Raw genomic sequence first — 17589 nt, 5'->3', positions numbered from 1 at the left:
ATATCATACAACCTTGTGTATGATATAATTATTACATATTATGTAATATTATACTTATCATATGCAACAGAAGCAATATTAAATTCAAAACAGCCATCTCAATGTCATATTTAACATCATTAAAAGGCAAGTGTTACTGCAGTATTCGTCCAGAGATAACATCTCTTATGAACAAGCTGTGTTTAAAAGTAATATATATATATATATATAGCGTTGACCACTAACGTGGACAGTCAATGTGCTAGAAATAGATCACATCTTGTGTCTATTAAGACCTAAATTGTTCTCACCATGAAATATAGCGGAATACCAAAACGTAAGCGGGCAAGAAATTTAAAATCATTCCGCTATATTTCATGTTGAGAACAATTTAGGTCTTAATAGACACAAGATGTGATCTATTTCTAGCACATTGACTGTCCACGTTAGTGGTCAACGCTATATATAAAAATGTACTTTAATCCCCTGAGATTGCAGATGTTATTTCTGAATCTCTTTGATTCTTTAAATGTGCTAGCTTCCTGGTAATTAATCGATATTAATTAATATATGATTACTTACCATATTTTATAATTATATATAAAGGAGCCAGTTGTTAGTACATGGTGTTGATAAGACTCAATGAGAGCAAAATGTACCTGCCATTCTTGCTAGCCAGTGTTGGGGTGATCTTCGTCTCCTTCTGATATGTAGTGTTTTTAAATACAGCATATCCATAAATGAAGCTACTTCTAAACGAAAACCACAGTAACTTGCTCTACAACAATGTATTTACATTAAGTATGATACAGAGAGGCTACTGTAATGTATATCAAACTACACAAACGTAGATGATATTTTTCATTCTCAAAAATTGTCTTCGTTGATTTTGCCCAGGTGAGACTTGACTGACGAAATTTATGGTCTAAGGCACAACAGCTATGATATTAACTTTGGCATCGTATATTCACGTCTAAATTATCAAATTCATCCATTCATTTCCCCCACCCAATATTTCTGGGAGGGTAGTGCGGGATTGAGTCATCGGGTACCTTCCACCATAGGTTCTTATCAAAAACAATCGACATTAAACTATCCTGCTGGATTCCCAACTGAGACTAATGCATACTACCTAACATTTCGCTCTTGATCTACCCCTAGGTCTCTTGCCGGTTGGCTTAGCTTGAAGGATCTGTCTTGCTTATTCTTCCCTGCGACATCCTAATCACATGTCTGTAGTACCAGAGCTGTGACCTACGGAGAATTTTACGACTTGACCTGAAGAGACTCCGTGATCTCCGAGTCACACACCACGTCGAACAACGTTACTCCAGAAATCTATCCGAAGACATCTCGACCGGCTGTATTCGCCATGATACTTTATGGGTCATTATCCAGCTGTCAAGCAGGAAGATCTAATTGATAGAAATTTCAGTGTTATTTCTAGCAGATTGAACTTGATCGATTGTACAGCAACTTGAACTTACTATGCAGGGACTCCATCGGTGGATAGATGTTTAACCACAGGTCAAACAGGAATGAACGCACGTATGATCAAAGGCAGGTGAGATCTTTTCGTCCCCCACCAAAGATTATCTGAATTTTATAACATAAACAAAAGAATAACAAGAAACGATGGAGTTATGGAATACCTATCGCTACGTCACGAGAAAGAAAAATAGCACAGAATCAAGGAAGGGACGCAAAATATAGATAATTGAGAATTTTAAGAAAATAAAAAAGTCTTTTGATAATCGTAATTTCCAGTGTATGAAACATGAATCCTAAAATTAGAATCCCATCCGATCAGGTGCTATTTTCCTTCGCTGTGAAGGTGGGACAGCTACACCCACATCTCTGCCAAAGAAACATGTTGATCAATGTAGAAAGAACGATCGAATGAAAGAAACAAACAAACAACGTTATCAAAACAATAATAATAAAAAAAGAAAAAAAACGAATGGAACAAAGAAATACCTTGTATAAATGTTCATCAGTAAATAATGACGGTTGAATTGGTGAATCAGGGCTCGTCTCTTGTCTTACTTTCTGTATAAAAGATATGGCGACGGAAGTGAATTATTGTAAGCTCATTGGTCAGTTTTAGTCAGCTGATATGACGTAAGGCAAAACTGAAGGAAAAAGGAAAGAGATCTATAGGATAATTTAATCATTCTTAATGTATGTGTATATGTGTGTACATATATATTATACGTCTATGTATAGTAAGCATGGTTGCGCTCTCGTCGCTTCGACGAATGAGTGTTTCGATACAACATTGTCGCGCAATGTTGTCAATTCATTGTTATGCTGTATCATTTCATATAGGAATACAGAACTATTAGGGATTTGTAAATGTTGCAGTAGAGATCTCTGTTATCTTGCACGTCTTTAGTGTGTCCTTATAACGGAGCAGCAGGTGACCTTATGTATATGTATATGTATATATATATATATATATATATATATATGCGAGTAAAAATAAATACAAAAAAGGTGGGTTTTTTTGTATGATTGTGTATAGAGGAATATATTATTTTGCTTAAAAGAGTTCCAACACTGTCTGTTTTTTATGTTTTATTTATATTCCTGCAGAACTAATGTGGGGTATAGAATATGGAATATACAATATATAATATGATATACAATATACAATATAAAATAAAATAAAATAAAAATGGATGGCACCATGAAAGAAAGTATTGAATGTAGATGAAATATTGAGTGTTCAATATAAAGGATCAAATATATATATATATATACACACACACACAAACACTCTTACTTCTGCTAAATATTAATAAAAATATACATATACACACATTTTGTGTTCTATTTTTTCCTGTTTGCCTCAATATGTATGTATGTTTGTATGTTCTTTTCTTTTTTATCATTTACTTGTTTCAGTCATTAGACTACAGCCATACTGGGGCACCACCTTGATGAATTTTTAGTCAAATGAATTGACCCCAGTACTTTTTTTTTTTCAGCCTGGTACTTATTCTATTAATCTCTTTTTTGCTGAATTACTATTTGCAGGGACATAAACACACCAACACCACCTGTCAAGCAGTGGCAGGGGAAAGACAAAGACACAGACACACACACGTTTATATACATACATAGGCGCAGACGTGGCTGTGTGGTAAGAAACTTGCTTCCCAACCACATGGTTCTAGGTTCAGTTCCAATACAAGGCATTTTGGGCAAGTGTCTTCTACTATAGCTTTGGGCCAACCAAAGCCTAGTGAGTAGATTTGGGGTTAGGGTTAGGGTTAGGGAAGAAGCCTGTTGCATACATGTGTGTGTGTGCATCTTTATGTCTGTTTATATGCCTTCACCACTTGACAACCAATGCTGGTGTGTTTATGTCCTCATAATTTAATAGTTCAGTAAAAAACACCAATAGAATAAGTACTAAGGTCGATTTGTTCTACTAAAACCCTTCAAGGCGGTGCCCCAGCATGGCTACAGTCAAATGACCGAAACAAGTAAAAAGATAAATTTCTTTTATAGCAAATCTTTCATATTTACATTCCTTCCTCATCTTACTCACCTTTACCATTCCTGTTCCCAGCAAGTTCCTCTTTTCTTTTATCTCTTCAGTTTTACTTTTTTTCTTCTTTTTTTTCTAAGTTTAAAATCTGTAGTTAACCTAGTTTTCAGCAAATAAGTTTTATTTTATTTACTCTAATCCTCCCATCACCACCAAAAATGCAAGGTTTTGATATCAGAAATTTAGTAGGATTAGGTGATTTATTGCCACAGTATTTTATTTTTTATTTTACATTAGACATTTATAAATATATTTTGCTTACATTTGTAAATACAATTTATTTTAATAAAATGAAACTAAAAACCACAGGATTTTAAATTTTCAGAAAATGAAATAACTAATGCTTTTAAATGTAAACAATATATTTATATACTTCAAATACAAATGAAATATATTTACAGGTAAAATAGATATGATATCCCCCAAAAACTGAAGTTTAAAATGTCCCAATCCTAATCAGTTTCTTGGTAAAAAATTGTTTTGATTAAAAAATTTAGAAATTATGCATTCTAGTTTTCAGATGTTCAAAACATACAAATCTAAACACTTATTTAATTAACCCCAAAAGGATGAAAAGCAAAGTCGACCTTGGCGGAACTTGAACTCAGAATGTAGTGGCAGACGAAATACCACTAAGTATTTCGTCCAGTGTGCTAACGATTCTGCCAGCTCACTGAAGCAATCTCTCTTTCTTGATATGCCATACCTATAGGTATCAGCAATCATGTTTCTTTATTCCTTGTCACAGACATACACACACACACCTTATTGGATCAGTCTTTCTGAAGCCATCTGGTAAGGCCATTAAGTATCTTCTCTTTATCTTTCCAGGTTTCTTCATCTCAGTTTCTTGAATGTCACCAGCACTCAAGGCATTTTCTTCTCATATGGCCTCCAATGAACTGGACCTGCTGTCTCATGCAGTTGAGAAACTGTCTGATGGTCATAGCTCATCTAAAGACCTTGATGTTTGTTATTAACTGCACAGAACACAATCAGCATTCTTCTACGTGTTTTTGTGCTGCCTATTTAGCATTGCTGGTTCAATGCTTACTTATTTGACCTCAGCCATTTTGTTCCTGCCTCTCTTTCACTGTGTCTATGTGTGTGAGAATATTTCTCTTAATGAATATAAGCAGATGGGAAAATCAGATTCAGCTGATAAAGTGTAATCTCTCTCTCTCTCTTTGTATATTTCTGTGTACACCACCAATACCAGAAAGTACTGACCAAAACAGGTTCAATGTTCAATCACCTGTGCCAAATCACCAACATCCATGTGTAATCTTCTCATTCCATTCTAAGGAACTACATCTCTGCAGAACTGATAAGCTTTTGCACTTGTTTGTTGGTGTTTGAGGTGACACAATCACAGTCCCAGTTATGGGCCAAATAGTAGAAGATAATCTTATGGCCAAGGCATACAAACCTCAAAAGAGCTTTGGCCCATATATGTCAGACAAGCTCACTCATTTGTGGAGATACCATGATGACACATGAAACAGCTCCCTTGCCTAAGTTATTAAATATGCCCTGTGCTTCAGGGATAATCAGGAGTTAAGCAGGGATAAGCAGAGTTAACTGTGTGGTAAAATGTTTGCTTTCCATCCATGTTTTCAGGTTCAATCCCACTGCATGACACCTTAGGCAACTGTCTTCTACTACAGCTCCAGCTTATCAAAGCTTGTGATTGGACTTGGTAGACAGAAACAGAAAGATGCCCATTATATATATGTGTGTGTGTGTTTCTTTGTCTTGATATTGTGTGGAGGAATTAGATATTCTATATGCTGTACTATGTTAAATGATGAATTAAATGATAATGAAGCAATCAGAAAACAGCAAGAAACTCTGCTGTATCTTTCACAAGGAAAGTTATAAAATCTTCAAATTTTATGTAAAACATGCATGAAAATCATGCTTGAAATGAAATAGATGATAAAGCTAGTCCTGTTCCTCCTCCTCATCATCATCATCATTATGTCCATTTTTCAATGGTGGCATGGGTCAGACAGGATTAGTTGAGGTTGATTTCTACAGCTAGATGCCCTTCTTGTTGCCAATCTGCACCTGTTTCCAAGTAAGGCAATAATTCCCTGTGACCAATCAAGTTTTCACACAAGATTGGAAGTGAAGGATACTGCTTGCATCATAGTGGTGTCACTTATTTACAACTCTCAATGACAGTAACAAACACACACACACACACACACAAATATTTTTTCGGGTTTTGTAATTGTGAAATTTTTTCGCCATGAACGGTTTGTATTTTTAAACCAAATGTTGTTTTCTGGTGTTATATTTATTTTTCCTGAAGATGTGTAAAGGAATTTTGATTTATTAAGTCTCTTAATGAGTTCTTTATACTGAAATATATATTGAAGAAGATAAATATGTTCATTTAATTATATACATTTTTGCGTCGTAACTCCTTTATTATATATATATATATATATATATATATATATATATATACATGAAGAACTTCTTTTAATTTCCATCTATCAAATCCACTCACCAGGCCTTGGTCTACCTAGGGCTATAGTGTGACACCTTGTACTAGTGGGACTGAAACCAAAATCATGTTGTTGAGAAGCAAACTTCTTATAATACAGCCATGTGCCTGTGTACATAAGAAAATTTAAACCAGAATATACATGTGATACATGAAAGATTGTATATAAGATCCAGAATATGTATAACATATTACAAGTTTATTCTCTTCAACCTTTAAGATTCAAATTATTCTGTTAAATGTAATGTTTATATTTTTATCTTTTACTTGTTTCAGTCATTAGACTGCAGCCATGCTGCAGCACCACTTAGAAGAATTTTCAATCAAATCTACTGATATCAATACTTATTCTGTTGGTCTCTTCTGCCAAACTGCTAAGTTATGGGGACATAAACACTCAGCTTCAGTTGTGAAGCAGTGGATGGGGGGACAAACACACACACATATGTATATATATAATAATATTAGGGACAAAATCCAAAATTACAGGTAAAAATTCAATTAAAATCAATTTATAAAAAAATTTAAATTATTATCTTTATCTTATGATATTTACTTTGTAATATATTATACTCATTTATTGTGCTTTTAATTATTAATTTTTCTATATGTGACAGTGGATTTTCATTGATGAGTTCATGAACCTTGGTTCTTTTCCCTAAAACTATATATATATATATATATATATATATATAGATATATATACATGGTTTGATGAATAAGAATCCGGACTGTTGCCATAGTAATGAAGCTGCTTGGCACAGATTGACCTTGAACTCTGGTATACATGCATACTAAGATTTAACGTTCTAGCTTACTTCCCATTTACAGTAGTGCTTGGAAGAAAGGTGTGTAGCGTGTGATCGTAACATCGACCATGACAGAGAAAGCTGAGCAGAGGGTCTGCGTCAGATTTTGCCAAAAGCTTCGTGATACCTGCTCAGAGGTATACGCAAAGTTTTTAAAATGTTTTCATCATTTCCAACACAATCAAGGAAATCTTGTGCAACTGAAACCCAAGTGTCTCTTTGGTCAGCTGAAAGCAGTTTTGGCACAAACTTGGCAGACACACATCTCATACCCAAATCTTCAGTGATAATAGACTGAACTGAACCGTAACTAATCAGCACATCTTCTGATAACTCACAACTTGTGATTCGATGATTTCCTCCTCACAGCTGCACACACATCTGTAATGTTTTTCTCAGTTCTGCTGGTTGCAGGTCTCCCAGAGCGTTCGTCAATATTGACATTTCATCAGCCATCTTGGAAACATCTGAACCACTTGTACACTTGTGTGTGGCTCATACACTCCTCTCCATATGCTTTCTGAAACTTTGCATAGGCCTCTGAGCAGGTATTGTCTATGACAACTTTCTCTGTTATAGTCAATGCGATGATTGCACGCTACACACCTTCCTTCCAAGCACTGCTGTAAACAGCAGAAGTGAACTAGAATGTTAAAGCTTAGTGTACATGCACAGCAGAGTTCAAGGTCAATATTTGCCAAGCGGCTTCACTCTGCGTGCTTTAGCTTTGTTACTATGGCAACAGTCCAGATACTTGTATACATAAATACATCCATACAACAAGCCTCTTTCAGTTTCTGTCTACCAAATCTACTCACAAGGCTACAGTAGAAGACACTTGCCCAATGTGCCATGCAGTGGGACTGAACCCAGGACCATGTGGTAGGGAAGCAAACTCCTTTCTACACAGCCACCCCTGCACCTATTCACATTGTTTTGAATTAATCATACATTATTGCATAGCTTTGAGATTTTGATGACATGATTGTATGAGTTTTAGAATGATATTTTAGGGTAGGTGTGAGAGGCCAGATCTAGCTGGTTTGAACATGAAACAGGTAGAATATTTGGATGAGCTATGTTTGGATTAAATGCTAAAAGATTAAGGTATGATTAATATTATCTGTCATATGACAGGTAATTTTGGAAGTGTACCTTTGTCAGGAAACCTAGCATAAATCAGGAAACCTAGCATAATTCCAACATATAAATACATTTAACTTTTTGTCAAGTTTCTTGGTCCTTATACAAAATGATGAAATGCATATCAATTTTTAAAACAAAAATAATATTAATTACCTTAAAATAAAATTAAATAAAACAAATTTCTCATTTGTGCATTTCAGCACAAGTGTCACATGACAACTTGCTGGGGCAGCCTGCTGGAGCCTAGCAGCAGGTATAAAAAAGGGGAATTTGACAAGACAGTCAGTCAGATGCTGACACTCGTTGATGCTGCATCAAAGAGGCCAGGGAATAGAAGAAAGAAGTCATGCACCCAACACCAGAGCTGAAGACACCTCCGAAAGGGGGGGGGGCCGCCACGTCAAAACGGTAGAGGAGTAGGGGCCGAAACCGGACGTGGTTCCTCCTGATGATGTCTTGAGCTAACTGGATCCTATAAAGGAGCTGTTGTGGTAGCAGACCACGAAACATGGTTGAAATTCCTCCTTCATTTGCACTTACTCAGGAGATAAACTTCATTTTTTTTTTTCTTTTTCACTTCTGTAGGATTTAAAGTAACAGATCACCATATTTTTTTAAAAAACAACCACCAATATCTTGTATGCATGTGAGAGAAAGAGAAAAGTACCATAATGCAAAATCAACACAGAGAGTAATATTTTCAATTTATTTTTATTTTACTTTTGGATTATAAACTATGAAATAAAGTAAACATGTATTTTCCCCCAATACTGTACACATGCTATATTTCGATTTTTTTTAACTGTTGGTCTGACACGAACACCAACTCACATCATTCATTTCATATATGCCTCAATGTATTCATCCGTCATAACTACTGTCCTTTATTCCCTCTACTCCCTCATCTCTATGATCTTTCTCCTTTCTTTGTGTGTATATGTACACAGTATTCTTTTACTCACTGCCTGCTACAAAGCACTCATCCTGCACTTCTATGTTAACTCCATCTCCCATCTGTATGAATGATGTAAAGTGTGATGGGAAAAATAAACTAACATTGATATCAGCTATTGTTATACAGAGATGGAATATTTTCTTTTATAGTTTGCACATTTATTCGTAATTTCTTTGGTTGAAATATGATGACAAATTTCACAGTTGTTTACATCCATAACTGTATGTAGTATCAGAGAGGGCTTAGCAACTTTGATGGGGGAACAGATCACATTACTGGTGGGGTGGTTTTGGTCTCCGCCTGGTACCTAACTCTCACCTGTGGCTCCAAGTGGTTGCTTGCATATAACAACAGCCACACCCCAGTAAACTGTTTTGACAGATAGGTTAAACCAGGTGAGGGAATTTAATGGGTATGAAATCCTTGGTGAGTTACAGCTTGCTTACCTATGCATGAGAAGACTGCATTTGGTAGATTCTGTGGAAGGAAACTTCATGGTTCAACAGAGAGACTGGCAATGACAGCAATGCATTAAGGAGTGCAGAGAACAGGACGAGGCGTGTCAGGCAGTTTGGTTACCCAGTCATCTACTGCATCTGTCTTCACCCCCAGCTGTTCTGGCCAGGTCTTGCCACGGGATCAGCCATCTTTAGATGACTAAGTGGACCTTGTCACTCTTACAGATGAACATGACACATAATGTCAATTCTGAAGGAATGCTTTTACGAAGAATATCACAGTGGTAAGTTACCACACAAATATAGATATTATTGTGACACTATTAAAATACGATGTTCAAAAATTGTTAAGCTGTTAAATCCTTGTAGTGTCAGTACATTTATGGATATATAAGACAGTTTTACATAGATCAAACTTTGACATATGGTTTTAGAGTAGCTACATTATATACTTGCATCTGGTAAGAGGCAACTAAATAGTTGCTATCAGAGAAGCTATCTGGTCGAAAACATCAGTAAAAATAAGATTAACCACAACTTTCACAGGGAAAATAATCTTAACACATTTGTTAAGAATGATTGTTGAAATTGATAGTTATACTTCTGTATGAATACACACATGCCTAGTTAAGGTACTTTTTTGAGAGAAAGACTTACCACAGATATCACAATGATATGGTCTCTCTCCTGAATGAATACGGACATGTTTAATTAAAACACCATTTTCAGAGAATGATTTATCACAGATATAACAGTGATATGGTTTCTCTCCTGTATGAATACGTTTGTGTATAGTTAAGTTAATACTTTGAGAGAATGATTTACTACAAATATCACACTGGTATGGCTTCTCTCCTGTATGAATACGTTTATGTATAATCAAGTTACTTCCATAAGAGAATGATTTACCACAGATATCACAATAATAGGGCTTTTCACCTGAATGAATGCGTTTGTGTATAGTTAAGTTACTATTTCGAGAGAAGGATTTACCACAGATATCACAGTGAAATGGTTTTTCTCCTGTATGAGTAAGTTTGTGCTTAGTCAAGATATCATTTATGGAAAATGATTTACCACAGATATCACAGTGATATGGCTTTTCTCCTGTATGAACACGTTTGTGTGTAGTTAATTTACTTCTCTCTGAGAATGATTTACCACAGGTATCACAGTGATATAGCTTCTCTCCAGTATGAACACGTTTATGTTTAGTTAAGTCACCATTGTCAGAAAATGATTTACCACAGATATCACAGTGATACGGCTTCTCTCCTGTATGAATGCGTGTGTGTCTAGTTAAGCTACTACTTTGAGAGAATGATACACCACAGATATCACAGCGATACTGCTTCTCCCCTGTGTGAATACGTTTGTGAGTAGTTAATATACTGCTTTGAGAGAATGATTTGCCACAGATATCACAGTGATATGGTTTCTCTCCTGTATGAGTACGCTTGTGTTTTGTTAGGTTACCTTTCAGAGAGAACAACTTGTCACAAATGTCACAACGGTATGATGATATTTTTATCTCTCTAGGCATGTCTTCTGGAAAAATAAACCTTCCCAACAAATACTGCTACAATTCCATCAACTGTGATCTTTGTTGAAATTTGTGGGTAAGCAAAATTCTTTGGAAATTTGTCGGAGGTTAATTAGCATTTAACATTTTAGCATTCAGATTTATTTGTAAAATGTATTGCGTAAGCATTCACAGTTTTGAATTAATCACGCATTATTTTGTGGTTTCAAGATTTTAATGGTGTGTTTGTATATTTTTAGAATGACATTGGGAGAAGTTATATCCGGTCAGTTTTAACATAAATATTTGGGCTGGATATAGTTGGATTAAATGCTAAAGGGTTAGATTAATCTTTTCCTTGATGGTGAAAGCAGAGAAATGTCGTCCATAATCTCAGTTTGAAAGAAATATTTCCCTGTAATTCACCAGTGTCATATAAACAAGTTATATACCTGTTCTGTACAACATCTTCCTTCAGTCTCTCAAAGATGATAAACATTGATGATGCGGCTCATGCAAAACACTTCATTTACGCCAAATACCATTTGATATTCTGAAATAAAGAAACAGTACAAGATGCAGAGTTTATTCATACATGGACACACGTGTATGTTGGTATGTGTGTGTATATATATATATATATATGTATACATTCTTTTATTTTATTCCTTTACTTGTTTCTGTCATTTCACTGCAGCCATGCTGGAGCTCTCCCTTTAGTTAAACAAACTGACCCCAGGGCTTATTCTGTGTTAAGCCTAGTACTTATTCTATTGGTCTCTTTTGCCAAACCACTAAGTTACGGGGATGTAAACACACCAACATTGATTGTCAGGTGATGGTGGGGGGACAAACACACACACACACACACACATATACGACGGGCTCCTTTCAGTTTCCATCTACCAAATCCACTCACAAGGCTTTGATCGGCCTGAGGCTATATTAGAAGACACTTGCCCAAGGTGCCACACAGTGGCATGTGTGGTTGGGAAGCAACCACATATATATATATATATATACACACAAAGAGATGCAACAATGGATATTTTAATACATTTTTATGATATTAAATATTTACCTTAACAAACGGAATTTCAATTCATTACTACAACCACATAATTCAACATAATGTGACACCTTCACATTGTGTAACATTAAATACATATTAAAATATATTGGATAACAGTCTTCTCTCTCCAGAAAGGCAGCAAACTGGCAGAAACGTTAGCACGCTGGACGAAACGCTTAGTAGTATTTCATGTGCCATTACGTCTTGAGTTCAAATTCCGCCGAGGTTGACTTTGCCTTTCATCCTTTCGGGGTCGATAAATTAAGTACCAGTTACGCACTGGGGTCAATGTAATCGACTTAACCCCTTTGTCTGTCCCCTCTATGTTTAGCCCCTTGTGGGCAATAAAGAAATAAGAAACATAATTTTTATTGTTGATTAGACGTAGGTGAGCCCTACTGAATGAGATCAATGATCAAACACATTCCAGACAAGACCACCCACACCAACATTGTATATTCAGGACTATGTCATCCAATAGTTCTTAATTTTCTAAACTGAAAGGTATAACTGATGGAAATTTGGCTGTTATTTCTAGCAAGTGGAACGACCACACTGGGACCCTTTCAGTATCTCTGTTGTTTAGCACCAGATCAGCCATGATGAGCAGACATCAAATCGAAGTTAGGTTGTTTTAATGGATGTTAGGACAGATCACATTAACTACTGGGCATTCAGATTATTCTGCCAAATGCAATGTTTATTGATTCACATTCTTTTGAATCAATCATGCAATTATCTTGTCACTTCAAGATTTTAATGATATGATACTTTATTTTTAGAATGGCACTGTAGGGTCAGTGTAATAAATAGGACAGGAGGCGAGAACCAAACCTTGGTCGACACCTGCTTGCACCTTAAATTATTCACTGAACTCATTGCCAACCCTCACTTGCTGACTGCACCTCTATACAAGGTTTGTACCACTTTGACAAGCCAAGGAGCCTGGTCAGCTGCTGTTGAGATGTCAGGTATCCTAGGACCCTGTACTAGGGATAACAGTGGTCTGTCAAAGAAATGAGCCCTGCAAGGTGAAGTGGCTGCTGCAGTTACTGTCACTGGCCATTATCTGCAGCAACGCCATTGGGGTCATTAAAACAGAACAGGGTTGAGCACTTCGTGTGTTCTCGGGTGTATGACCAAATCAACCTCAAATCACACTCTTATCATTTTAGAAACAGTTCCTGACACACAAGATGTCATGTCTGGAATGCCGCTTGGTTACGGTTAAACAACAACGTCCACAATTTGATTTAAAGAAAAATATTTTGTTAGGCGTGGCTGTGTAGTAAGAAGCTTGCTTCTCAACCACATGGTTCTGGGTTCAGTCCCACTGCGTGGCACCTTCGGCAAGTGTTTTCTACTATAGCTTTAGGCCAACCAAAGCTTTGTGAATGGATTTGATAAGCGGAATCTGAAAGAAGCCTGTTGTGTGTGTGTTTGTCTCCCCACCATCGCATATCAACTGGTGCTGGTGTGTTTACGTGCATGTAAAATAGTTGTTCGGTGAAGAGACCGATAGAATAAGTACTAGGATTACAAAGAATAAGTCTCGGGTGGATTTCTTAGACTAAAAACCCTTTAAGGCGATTCTGCAGCATGGCCGTAGTCCAATGACTGAAACATGTAAAAAAAAAAAATAACAAGTGCACTCAAAGGGCGCAAACCTTCGCCAAAGCAACACCGACATCCTCTCAACGATTAACCAGAGATGATTTTTAAAATGAGAATATCTGAAATAAACTCAACTGCTCTCACAAACCAGAATACTAAAAATTAACCCGACCGCTCTCAAAAATTAAGTAGAAAAACAGGAAAAATAATCCAGAATCCTTGTCCGGTACCGGATCGATCCCAGAATCTAATCAGTTCGTGTCAGTCACGAGGCCAAACATCCCTGAAAGTTTGATCCGAATCTATTCAGTGGTTCTTGAGATATCTTGTCCACCAACAAACAAACACGAGTGAAAACAATACCTCCTCGTTCGCTAAGGTGAAGGTAATAATATAAACTACAGAAGAAATGTATGAGCTTTGTAGAGAAGGAATATTATAATGGAATAATGTTTTTCAATCAGAAATACTTTAAACTGAATACACGACAGAGTGTGTGTAAACAAGTTCTTTCATGTAATCTTAACCAACAATTAAGTCCGGCAGTTTCCCTTTCTCCATTTCTGGGCCGATTCTAACAATATTTATTAAACCCGCCTCTGATTTCTCTCGGAATTTCAATGATACATGGATACAATAAAAAGTCTCGGCAAACATCGATAATTAATCACCATCCGGGACAAAATTGAAATATTTTGATGTTGTTAGTTACATTATTTGAATAGATTTAAACAATAACAAGACAAATCAAGATTTTTCTTGATTATTCTCAAAATTTCGATCTATGACCTTTGAAATCTAATGTAAAGTTACTGTTTCTTTTCATGTACATGTAATAACAGATTAGTAAACACCTCTAAGTCTTTCACCTTCAAAAGTTATTAAATATTTATCTCCTTGGATATTTCTTATACAGACAAGGTGTCACCGAAACCCTAGTTCTCTCATCGCATATGACACATTGACATTCCATATGCCGACCATGATTGAAACATTATTACAAAAGGTACGCACAAAAAATATTAAAAAGAACTAAATAAGACATACATGAATAAATACTACTTCGATCGTTAAAATAAGCTCATCGATATTTAATCACTGATTTCAGACATTGTGGGGGAGAACAGAACATTGGTTAGCATCAGATTTCGAATTGTTGAAGTTCCACAAAAACCACAGGAGTCGTTTTGATTTGAATTAATATTCGCAAAATCTGTTGTTTTCTCTATATCTCATGTAGCAAGCCAACCCTGGTTTTCAAAAAAATCAGATCAACATTTCAGTTTGTAGGTAAATGTCAGGAAGAGGAAGAAATATCTTTTTTTCTAAAAGTTATTTGATTTTCATTTCTGTAATAATTATTGATTTCTCGAAGAGTAAACATATTGCCTTAAAGTAAATCGCTTACCGTTTTTCAAAAATAATTGTAGTCGTTTATATCCTTTTAACAAACTCCCTGAAAAATTACCCCGTTATTAAATTGGGTTCCCCGACATCGATTTTAATGTGGGAGGTGTGAACATGTCTGTGGAAGAAGAGTTGATTAAATGAAAATGTAAATAACAAAATTCTTCCCCGCCATACATACACACACAATAATAATGATAATACCTCGAATATATAGACGTTGGTCAGTGGACAAAGATGATGTATGACAGTCGCTTGATTTCTGATGTTATTTCCGGAAGAACAACAAGACGGAAGTTGAATTATAACATTTTCATTCGACAGTTTTGGTCAGATGATAAAACATAAAGCGAAGTTGTGGGTAGCGAACCGGCAGACATATGTGTAACGTTCTACAGAAAGTAATTCCACTACTACCGCCTTCCCCGCTACACACACATGCATTTTATATAAAGATGATCAAAACTTCTAAATTTAGTTAGGAATACGAATAGGTCATCATTAATCTTTTACTTGTTTCAGTCATTAGATTGCTGCCATCAAGTCTTTTTAGTCGAAGGAATCGACCGCAGTATTTATTATCTTTTTTAAGCCTGTGCCTATTCTATCGATTTATTTTGCCAAACCACTAAGTTATGGGGACAGCAACAACACTAGATAATTTCATCGAACCCTTTGTAACAGCATTTGAATTTCCATTTGCAACCAACTTTAGAATACAATTATTTACATTTTACATTTAATCCACATCTTTTTTACAAAATGTTTCTATTATATTTCTTTAAAATGTCCACGTACCTTATACTTTCCAGCGTTGTGCTGGCGTCTATTTTTTTGTACCACCACTCGCAGTCATAGTTTTCCATATACTCATGCACCCTCCATCTAGGTCCGTCAGCACACAATAATCGTCCTCGGGCAGACCCCTTACACCTGCTCTATCCACTTTGACTATTCTGCCCCACGAATTTACCTCGATATCCAGTTCCTTATTCTGTCCATTGTACATCAAAACATATTTTCCTTACAGGGCGGGGTGGGTAACTTTGACACTCCTGTGTGTTTCTAATTGTGTTTTTGTCAGACTGGGCATGGGGAGGGTTGGTGTCTGTAGGGAGTGGTTGGGGTAGAGTGGGTGTGGATGGAGGCCAGGTGGGTGCAGTTTGGGGTCATTCTTTACCACATGTGTTCTCTTCTTTTTCTTTTCTTCTCTGCTATCTTCCAGCTGTCATTTCTCTTTTCTTCGTTGATGGTCATATCCTTTTCCTCCACGGGTTGTAAAGTACTTACCATTCTTTCACTCTCCTCAGCCTTTCCCAGTGGTGGAGGGCATTCTGCTTTAATGTGGCCCTTCAGGCCACATTTATAACGCTGTGGAATTCTTCCCTTCACTCTAACTTTCAAAGTAGTTTCACCCACTAAGGTATTTTCTACCATCTTTTCCAGGTCCTCCTCCGCGACCTGTACCATCATTTCAAGGGTTTGTCCTCTCCAATTCCCTTGGGGTGCTCTGGTGGCCCACAGGACTACCAACCTCTTCTCCATACCCGGTAGCATGGCAGCCACCATCCAGGCCATATTCACCTCTGGTAGCATGTCTTCCACCCGAACCCCAGAGGCATGCTTCCCAAGGTACACGGGTAGATGCACTACCTTGTCCGTCCTCAGCAGCATGGCTGAACACAGTCTGGTAGCTGCCATCTCCCCAAACTGCACCTCCACCGTTCCATATTTTCATCCCCAGGCAAGGTATGATATCTCCCGTCAGACTGACCTCAGTGCCTTCTCCACCTGTGCCTCTGACACCGCTTCAACTTTCCTTGTTGCTGTAGCGCAGGTTCTATAGACAATCGTCTCTACCTTCCTATCCCTTAACACTTTTTTTTGAGGGGGGTGAGGAACACCCTCACATTGCTCCCCTCCTTTTCAAGCATTTCCCTGCATTCACTCAACTCCTCCAGACTGACTTCCTCACTTCTAACTCCAGCCTCACTTCTTCTCCATTTCCCCATCCACCCCCTTTAAGTATTCAACCAACTCCTCCTCAAATTTTCAACCAACTCATCCTAAAATTTTCCTTGTCTCTTGCAACCTTTTCAATAGTTTTGACTCTTGAGAAAAATAAAAAAGAAATAAGTGGAGATTTTACTGGTGAATGTGTTAAATTATAAGGCACCAAAAGAGAATGACTCTCCCCAGACACAACAGTATATACATGTGTGTGTGTATATATATATATGTGTGTGTGTGTGTGTATATATATATATATATATATATTGTTTGTTTTTTTCCATCCTTGGTTTTGTATACATTCGCTGCTTTCTTCCAAGGAATCTAATGCTCTTAGCTTAGTTTTTCCTTGGGGCTGGCCAGATTGGAGCAATATAGAGTATAACTAGCCAAAATTGCAAAGATAATCTGGATCTCGACTGAGGAAAGAAAACTCCAAATGACCTGTCCTTGTTTTCTTTGTATCATCTATCTGGATGTTTTGTTGTCTCTTTCTTGTATCACCTAATTGTCTGGATGTTTTGCGTTCTTGTCCCATTTTGTATT

The 17589-nt window shown here is 36.6% G+C and overlaps 1 protein-coding gene across 1 annotated transcript in view; it reads right to left on the bottom strand.

Moving 5' to 3' along the window:
* The window catches only part of LOC106882945 (zinc finger protein 91), a 29026-nt gene that overhangs the window by 2841 nt on the left and 8596 nt on the right, over positions 1-17589 (bottom strand). Inside the window, exon 3 of the mRNA XM_052977443.1 lies at positions 10267-10894. Coding sequence (XP_052833403.1) covers positions 10267-10894 — 628 coding nt within the window. The remainder of the gene's footprint in view (positions 1-10266; positions 10895-17589) is intronic.

This window comes from Octopus bimaculoides, chromosome 28 (assembly GCF_001194135.2).
Source record: "Octopus bimaculoides isolate UCB-OBI-ISO-001 chromosome 28, ASM119413v2, whole genome shotgun sequence".
NCBI classification, from domain to species: domain Eukaryota; kingdom Metazoa; phylum Mollusca; class Cephalopoda; order Octopoda; family Octopodidae; genus Octopus; species Octopus bimaculoides.
The sequence above is the reverse complement of the archived record's forward strand: the minus strand, read 5'-3'. Positions and strand labels throughout refer to the sequence as shown.